Source organism: Sorex araneus, chromosome 2, assembly GCF_027595985.1.
Source record: "Sorex araneus isolate mSorAra2 chromosome 2, mSorAra2.pri, whole genome shotgun sequence".
In the NCBI taxonomy this organism is placed as follows: domain Eukaryota; kingdom Metazoa; phylum Chordata; class Mammalia; order Eulipotyphla; family Soricidae; genus Sorex; species Sorex araneus.
In genome coordinates, this window is record NC_073303.1 from 130,963,879 (window position 1) to 130,972,669 (window position 8,791).

The following is an 8,791-nucleotide window of genomic DNA, read 5'->3' on the forward strand; positions in this document are numbered from 1 at the left end:
GGGGGCTGGGCACTTAGGCACTGTGAAGCAAGGCCCTAGCCCTGGGCGAGTCAGGGAAAATATGACTGCATGCAGGATCCAACTTCCTTAGAGGCACTTGTGTCCAGTTTGAACCATCTTTCTTGCTTCCTTCCATGCTCCAGCGTGGACATTCCATCCCACTGGGCTGTTGTGCTAGGGGGTGGGGGCTTCCCTTCCCTGCTGAACAAGAAGTGGGCATTGATGGGGCCATCTGGTACTGGCTGCCTGGGGACCACCCTCCTGGCCCTGGGACTCTGGCCTGGAAGGGATGCTGAGCCCCCACTCTCTCTGTGAAGATCATCGCGAAACGCCTCCCCCCGGATCAGCTCATCAGCCTCCTGCTCACCTTATTCGAGAGCCTGGGGGACCCTGACAGGAATTGCTCACGAGGAGCTGCGGTCATGGTCAGCTGCCTGCTGAAGGAGCGGGGTGGAGTGCTTCTGGAGAAGGTGCGGGGTGAACCTGGCCAGGGAGTGGTACCCCACATCATCTGGGCTGCCCTCACATGGGCCCTGGGCTCTGGGGCTCACCTGTGCAGGAACTGGGCCTCGTAGTACCATGCCAGGGCTATGGGCAGGTCCAGTCTGACTCCATGGGTGGCCTGCAGGCCTGTCTCCCTGACACCATCTGTCCCTTTCTGTGCATCAGGGTTTAATTGGCACGTCTCAGTTGTCTCCTGAAGGCAGACACTTTTCCATGGCTCCTGGCTGTGGGACCCAGCACTGGGTCACCTGGGTGTCTGTGGGTTGCCTGTTCTTCTGACTGATGAGCTCCGGATGTGAGGCTCTGAGAGAGGTGGCCACTATTTGCTGATGGAGAAGAGCAGGGCAAGGGCAGGTGTTTGGGGCCCCGTGAGGCAGGGGTGGAGCAGCTATTGCTGCACTCCTTGATTCCCAGTGGGGTGTGTGGGCAGTGCCTATGTCTCACATGGGAGGGCAATATGGGTGAGCATGTCCTTCATTGGGCACATACAGGGCAGTGGGATGGCATACTCACCTGTCGGTGTGAATTTCTGGAGCACTTCCATTGCGTCCTGTCGCTGCTGAGCCACTTCCTTCTTCCCCTGTTGTCCCTGGAATCCTGCTTCTCCGTTCTCACTTGTTCTGTTGTTTTTTGACAGCCACCCCTTATTTTATTATTATTATTTTTTTGGTTTGTGGGCCATACCCGGCTGTGCTCAGGCTTACTCCTGGCTCTGTGCTCAGGAATCACTCCTGGTGGGGTTAGGGGGCCATATGGGGTGCCAGGGATTTAAACTGCTGGCCACACATGAGGCAAGAGCTCTCCCTGCTGTGCTGTCTCTCTGGCCCTGACGGTAGCCACCCTGATGGAAGTGAGGTTTGATTTGTTTTTCCCTGATGATCAGGGATGTTGAGGCTCCCCATGGGCTGGACTCCATCTGTCTCACCAGTTTCTAGTCAGGCCATGTGCTTGACTGTATCTGAGTGGCAGGTTCTTTGATTTGAACAGTAGCCCTGTCAGAGCCTAGCAGATGGGCCTGGTCTCCACACCCTTCTCTGGCTGCAGTGGCCTTGGCTTTGTGCAAGCCCTGATGCTCTGTTCTTTTTGCCTGTTTCATGGCATCAAAGTCAAGACCTTGGATGCAGAGGAGTCATGAAACCTTTCCCATTTCTTTCTAGGAGTTTCCATGTTTAGGGATTGGGGCCCAGGAGATTAATACAGAGATTAAGGCACTTGCCTTACATGTGGCTGACCCTGGCTTCATCCCCAGAATGCTGCATGCTCCCCTGAACCCCACTCTATGTGACATCCCAGTTTTCACCACTCCCCACGCCCGATTGAAGTTAAGGGTTACTATTCTTTTTTCCTTTTTTTTTTCTTTTTGGGCCACACCCAGCGATGCACAGGGGTCGCTCTTGGCTCTGCATTCAGGAATTACCCCTGGTGGTGCTCAGGGGACCATATGGGATGCTGGGAATTAAACCTGGGTCAGCCATGTGCGTGGCAAAAGCTCTACCTGCTGTGCTACAGACTCACTATTCTCTTTTCCTGCTGATGCTCCAACCCAAGCATGTGGCACACAGGCTTTCCATCATGAGCCCTGTCACTGGCCAGCTCGTCCCTGGAACTGCCTGCTGTGCTGTCCCTGGCTCATTGGCTCATCCCTCAAACCTACATGGCTGAGACTTGTGGCCCTTTTGTCCCCAGGGGTTAGAGCAGGTGCTGTGATGTCACAGCCAGTCAAGCAGGGGTTCTACCCACCGCCACATTTGCTGACTCAGTGGCAGAGGGGCTGTCTCTGTGGGGTGAAAGCAGCTCTCTGGAGCTGGCTGGCTGGCCCATGGGTGCTCATCCTGCTAGCCTAGATCCCTAAAACCTGCTGAGAGATCCACATGGGTTGGATGGCTGAGTGGCATGTCCAGGGGCCAGCCACCCTGAAAGGAGGGCTCAGGGACAGTGGACACAGCCTCTGGCCTAGATGCATGGGTCCTGTTGGCTAGTTAGGGAAGTGACAGCTAGTGTCGGTGCCATGAGCGCCCCAGGCTGTGCACTTCCAGAGGCCCAGCAGGCCCCAACTCCTGAGACTTGAGCTGAAAGCAACAGGGAAAGCTGAAAGTCCTAGAGAAAGTCAGAATTAATGCTGACAGGACAGGAACCCCCAGGAGCAACCATCTGGAGAGCTAAGTACGTGGGAGAGACAGGGCTGCAGGGCGGGGCAGGACCCAGTATCCCGCAGGCATTTCTCCCAGTGATTTGATGCCTGAGATTGGGCCCTTGTGAGGTCCTGCTCTTCTGGGAACTGCCCGAGCCTGGCCCGAGGCCCCAGGAATTAAGGAACTGCAGCTTCTGCCTCGGAGCCCATGTACACCTTCCAGTTGCTGTGAGCTGAGGGCCAGCACCCTATCCAGTCCTCCTCACACTGAACTCCCCAGAGCGGGGACCACTGTGACTTCTGCAAGAGGCTGGGGACAGGATGTCCCTGGCTTTGGAAGGCGGGGCTGGGATCACCAGGTGTGGGAAGCATTGGGCAGGCCTGACTTCCCTTTCCTGGTCTGTTGGCCAGGTTGGTGAGGACCAGCCTCCTGCAGGAGACTCCAGTCCTGGCATGTGGCATTGTGTGTACCTGCCATACTGAGGGGCTCTGCCCACAGGTGCCTGAGATTGTGACTGTGCTGCGTGCCAAGCTGCAGGAGACTCAGGAGGAGCACGTCCTACAGGCTGCCCAGCACAGTGTGTACCTGCTGGCATCCCAGCACCACACTGCCGTGGTGTCCAGCCTTCTGGGCAGTCCCCTGCCCTTCGACAGGTACCAGTACCACATAGGCCAGCTGGAAACCCGAAGCCCAGGGTCTTGGACTGGGGGAGGTGTCTAGCGCTCCCTCACAGGTCCTGCCTGAGCCACTCAAGATGCTGGCTTTTGCTGCAGTCCTGGTGCTTAAGAGCATACCTAACCTGGGGCTCCTGCCATCAGGTGTGGGGGCTGTGCTGCCCCCCACCTTACCCTCTGCTTTGCATCTTCCTGGGTGCAGATTGGCTATGCACCTATGGGTTCAAGGTCTACACATTCCCATCCCCACACTGGGCACACTCTGTACCCTCTCCCCTTCCCATTTCACTCACAGTTCTCACTCATCTTGCTGGGAGCCTGTGGCATGCCTGGATGGGGCACTGTGGTGGGGAAGGGGGGCGGGGTGCCTGGCTTGACACATCTCCATCCCAGCTTGCTCACTTCCTCTGTGGCTTCTGTATGTCTTGCTGCTCATGTTACCTAAGTCTGCTGGCTCTGCTCCCAAAGAACCTCATTCTTCCTGCTTCAGGCAGCTCTTAGTGCCTTATGTCAGGCCTCCATGTGGCCTGACACTCCAGTTTCTACTTCCTTCTCACACTGGGGATCAGAGCAAAGTGAGTTTGGAGGGACCAGAGTGATGGTACAGCCAGGAGAGAGCTTGCCTTGTACGTGGTCAACCCAGTTCAGTCTCCAGCATCCCATATGGTTCCTGAGCCATAGCCTGGATCAGACCCTGAGCACCTCTGGGTGTGACCCCAAAGCAAAAACATTTTGGATCTGAGTTGAGGTTCTCTTTCTGGGGGCTGGAGCTGTTGGTGTTCCTGAGAGCACAGTCCCAGGTAACGTGTTACCCCCAGTCACACCCGCACCCTGTGGCGTGCCATGGCTGTGGAGCCCAGCTTAACCGCCCAGGTGTTGGGGCTGCTGCTGGAGAAGATGGGCAGGGACGTCCCCTTCAAGGAGAGCCGCACCTTCCTGCTGAGTGCCTCCCCTGACCGCGTGGCGACGCTGCTTCCTCTCGCTGTGAGTGGGGCTTGGGCACTGTGGAATGCCTCCCAGGTGGCCATGCTGAAAGGCCAGCAGCAGCATGCTGGGAGCCTGGCTCGTAAAGGCCTGCAGGTGCGGGTCCCGGGGAGAACACTCGTTTCATCCTGGGGGAGAGCGGCCCCCCACTCCTGTGGAGCTGCTAGGAACAGATGTTGGGCCCCAGCCCCACAGGCCAACTCCATCCCTTTCCCAGTAGATGGGCCACACTTCCCATCTGCCCACAGCACAAATGTGCTGGAGGCCTGGGTGGGACTCTGGGTGTGTTGTGTCTGCTGGCAGGCCCAGCATCTTAGAGACAGCCTCTTCCCAGGCTACCTGTGCACTGCATGAGATCGCATCCACCCCAGGATCCAGACCAGGAGTCCTGGAGCTGTACCCCCAGCTGTTTGCCACGCTTTTGCTGCGTATCAGCTGCACCGTGGGTGTCCAGCTGCCCCGAAACTTGCAGGCCAAGGAGCGGCGGAGCACCAGCTTCGGTCCAGCAGCCAGAAGCCTGGACCCATGCAGGTGATCTCACTTGTGGACAGTGAGGGAGAGCCATGGGGCCCAGAAGTGGTCTGTGGGGCTGGAATCACAGGGTTCTTGCCTTGCATGCGGCCACCTGGGTTTGATCCCCAGCATCCCATATGGTGCCTCGAGCTTCTGCTAGGATTAACTCCTGAGCGCAGAGCCAAGAGTAAGCCCTGAGCGCCACCAGCTGTGGCCCCAAAACAAAAAAAGGCGATATGAGGCGCATGCTGCTCCTGCTGGAGTGTGGCCTTCCAGGGGTCCCAGGACGGAGACAGCTGCAAGTGTACAGTCAGAATTGGGTTTACAGCAGCCAGCAGGCTTGTAGGTGAGCAATTAGGAGCATTTGGGGCACAGGTGAACTAAGTTTTGGCTCTACTTCCACCAGCAAGCAGAACGAGACTGCTGCCTGCCACACCTCCATCCTCTGCAGGGCCTCCCCATCACAAACGGTGAGGCTGCCAGGTCCCCAGGTGCAGCAGCAGGGCAGAATCAGAGCTGCAGTGGCTGGCCTTGGGACATAGCGCTGTGGGGCTCCATGCTGCCATGTATTAGCAGTGGAAGCTAAGACAATATCACTGCCCCCGGCTCCCCACTCTCCTGGGCCGGGTTTGACTACCCCCGGCAGTTGCCTGCTGTGCTCAGTCTGAGTGGACACATGAGCCTGCAGATCCTCCCCAGCACAGGCCTTCAGCCATGAGGAGCAGGACCACAGCCTGCACCTCACCACTCCTTTCATGCAGGAGCTGAGAGGCCACTGCCCCCTGTGCCAGGCCTCACTGGGCTCTCATAGATAGCATTCCTGGCAGTAAGAAGGGAACTAGAGGGCAAGGTGGGAGTCTGGCCACCCAGTGAGGACAGACACCATATGCTACTGGCTGGCAGAGGACAGGGTGGGGCCAGCATCAGCTGGTGCCAACTATCAGCATCTACTTCCTGTGGCTCTTCTGGGTGTGCCCTTCAGTGAGCCCCAGGACCCTGCTCCAACTACCCCTCACTTGGGCATTTCCCAGGACATGGGCCATTGTGAGTACCAAACAAGGCTGCTGCTCCCAAGTCCTCCAAACCGCCATGTGAGCCTCCACCACCAGCTGACCAAGCCTGTGCCAGGGCCCTGTGGCTTCCTCCTTTGTCCTGGGAACAAAGCCTAGCAGCATGCAGCTACAGCCTGGCAAGACCCTCTCACAAGGGCCCTGCCAGGAACTGTGGGAACAGCCTGCATCTCCCCTGCACAGACTCTGGACCAGTGACCTCCCTCTACAGGAGGGCAGGCCACTGCCTGTGGCTCCTGGTGAAAGCAGGGCTGGGCGGCAGGGCCCAGTGTATCCCTGACATGGCAAGCAGCACCTGCAGTGCAGAACCCCGCACCAAAGCAGGAAGAACCAAAGGGCAGTGACTCCAGTGTCCCTCACAAGCCGTGACAGCTGGAGTCCGGCATGGTGCTCAGCCCTGGCACCTGTCCTTACAGCTTGGCCGTGAGCGCTCTGCAGGCTGTGTTGCTCAGAGCAGGCAATGAGGACGTGGTGCAGAGCCTGGAACAGGATGGGGGCTGGGGGCTGCTCCAGACCCCGGGAGGTCACGAGGAGGGCGTCGCTCATCTGGCCAGGTGAGTGTACTACACTGGAGCCCCCTCCACCCCCCAGTTCTGTTGCTATCTAGGTCCTGGGAGCCCAGGTAGGCAGATCAGGATCCCAAGGGAAGTGTGTGTGTGTGTGTGTGTGTGTGTGTGTGTGTGTCACAGTGGCTGGGGATAGCCCAGTGTGATCTCCTTTCCAGTGCGATGGCCAAGTTTGCCGGCCCCCGGCTGCCCTTGGTGATAAAGGCGCTGCTAAGCACACAGAACAGTGTGTACGAGGCCCAGAGGGTCGCCTCCACAGCGTTCCTGGCCCAGGTAGGGGAACTGCTACCTAGGGGGCCTGCGGGCTAGCCCAGGGCTAGGGAAGCTGGTGGTAGAGCACCTCTACTCCACCTTTCTGGTACTGGAGCAGGGGGAGCTGGTGGTTAAAACAGCTCTGCCTCCAGCTGCTTGGCAGCAATGTTGTGAAGGATCTGATGCTCCTGGACTCGCTACTGGACAGCCTGGTGGCCCGGCAAAAAGACCTGTGTGCCGGGGTGCGCCGGCTGGTGCTCCGAGGCCTGGCCAACATGGCCTCCTGCCCTGCAGAACAGGTGAGCCCACATCTCCCTGGGCAGTTGGGGCAGGGACAGAAGGCTGTGTGCTGGAGACAGCTGGGGCAGGGGCTGGTTGCAGCCAAGTACCATGTTTCCAGGTGCAGGCTCACAGTTCTCAGCTCCTGACAGCCATGATCAGCGGTCTGGATGACAGGGATGACCCCCACAGCCTGGTGGCCTTGGAGGCCATGGTGGGCCTGGCAAGGCTCCTGGCTCTGCTTGCACCGGGGGACCTGCGCTGTGTGCTGCTGCATGTCGCCATCCGCATCCGGCCCTTCTTTGACAGTGTAGGTGGTGGCCAGCCTCTGTGGCTGTCCTAGGTCCCTGAGGACAATACCTGGGACCTGGGCAGTGACTGTCACCTCCCTCCACCCTCAGGAGAAGATGGAGTTTCGGGCCGCAGCCATCCGTCTCTTTGGGCATCTCAACAAGGCCTGCCACGGGGACTGTGAGGATGTCTTCCTAGAGCAGGTGGTGGGCGGGCTGGTGCCCCTGCTGCTTCACCTGCAGGACCCCCAGGCCCCAGTGGTCAGCGTGAGTAGCCAGCAGTGGCTGGGGAACCTGGTGGAGCTCTGGCAGGCCCAGGTCTCAGTGCTGCATTCCACAGGCCTGCAAGTTTGCCCTGTGCATGTGCAGCCCCAACCTGGAGTGCGAGGAGCTGGTAGAAGCCTTCCAGAAGCACCTGCAGGAGGGCCGGGGTCTGCATTTTGGAGAGTTCCTCAATACCACATGCAAGCACCTGGTGAGAGTGGGCGAGAGAGGGGGGCGGCAGGACAGCGAGCTAGGCAGTCAGCGTCCTTAATGGCTGTTCTCCAGATGCACCACTTCCCGGACCTGCTGCCGCGCCTGCTGAGCACCAGCCTCTTCTACTTTAAGAGCTGCTGGGAGGACGTCCGCGCTGCCGCCCCCATGCTCACGGGTGAGCAAGCCCTACCACCAGACCCTGCCCAGCATGGCGACCCCAGCCCTGCCTCTGACCTCCCCCCCACACACAGGATTCCTGGTGCTGCACGTGGAGCCAGAGCACCAGCCCCAGGTGGATCTGGAGCAGCTGGTTCTGGGTGAGCCCCCCCTCCCAGCCCGCCTCCACACCCAGGTCAGGACCCCCTAGCTGGGCCTTGCAGGCCCGCTGACCCTGTGGGGTACCAGGAAGACTAAGTGATTTTCCTGGATTTCAAGGACTTTTCCCTGTCACTGGTGACCTCATCGTCTCTAGTAATTCACGGAAACTTCTTAACTGTTCCAAGTGCTTAAAAAACACTAAAAAAGGAAAAACTATCTTTCCGTTGGCTCCTGAGCCCTCCCATCAGAGGCCTGTCTTAGGAGGTGGCGGGTGGGCGGCCTCACATGCAGGGCCAGCCCAGCAGCTCCCGAGTGGGGATATGAGCAGAAGGGACCCCAGCTCAGGCTCAACGTCGGGGGGAGGGGGGCTGGCTGGGCATCATGCAGGCAGCCACTGCCTCTCCTTCAGCACTACAGCTCCTCCTGAGGGACCCAGCCCCCACCGTGCGTGTGAAGGCTGCTGAGACGCTGGGCCGCCTGGTGAAGTTTGCCTGAGGCTCAGGGATCCCCTACAAGCAATACCAGCAGATATGCCCCCCCACCCCCGCACAGGCCATGCCTGCCCTTCCAGAGGACACAGCTGAGGGCTGGAGGGAGCAAGCTGGTGTGCCCCCACCTAATTCCAATAAAGCCATCTGTGCCCCACCTGGGGTCATGGGGTACCCTCAGTGATGTGGCCTCTTTTTCTGGGGCGGTCAGTGGGGTGCCCTGGTGGGCGAAGGGGTAATGGAA

The 8,791-nt window shown here is 59.1% G+C and overlaps 1 protein-coding gene across 6 annotated transcripts in view; it reads left to right on the plus strand.

Moving 5' to 3' along the window:
- Positions 1 to 8,721, plus strand: part of MROH1 (maestro heat like repeat family member 1) — a 34,447-nt gene extending 25,726 nt beyond the window's left edge. For 5 of the 6 annotated variants that reach the window (XM_004618653.2, XM_055129003.1, XM_055129002.1 and 2 more), the window contains 13 exons: positions 318 to 470; positions 3,135 to 3,289; positions 4,129 to 4,294; positions 4,629 to 4,825; positions 6,294 to 6,431; positions 6,602 to 6,716; positions 6,848 to 6,994; positions 7,096 to 7,284; positions 7,376 to 7,531; positions 7,605 to 7,739; positions 7,814 to 7,916; positions 7,993 to 8,058; positions 8,469 to 8,721. In XM_004618653.2, coding sequence (XP_004618710.2) covers positions 318 to 470; positions 3,135 to 3,289; positions 4,129 to 4,294; positions 4,629 to 4,825; positions 6,294 to 6,431; positions 6,602 to 6,716; positions 6,848 to 6,994; positions 7,096 to 7,284; positions 7,376 to 7,531; positions 7,605 to 7,739; positions 7,814 to 7,916; positions 7,993 to 8,058; positions 8,469 to 8,554 — 1,806 coding nt within the window. In that variant the 3' untranslated portion in view covers positions 8,555 to 8,721. Of the gene's footprint in view, positions 1 to 317; positions 471 to 3,134; positions 3,290 to 4,128; positions 4,295 to 4,628; positions 4,826 to 6,293; positions 6,432 to 6,601; positions 6,717 to 6,813; positions 6,995 to 7,095; positions 7,285 to 7,375; positions 7,532 to 7,604; positions 7,740 to 7,813; positions 7,917 to 7,992; positions 8,059 to 8,468 lie in introns of those variants that run through there. The other variant, XM_055129004.1, reaches the window with a different exon arrangement.
- The last annotated feature ends 70 nt before the right edge of the window (positions 8,722 to 8,791 follow it).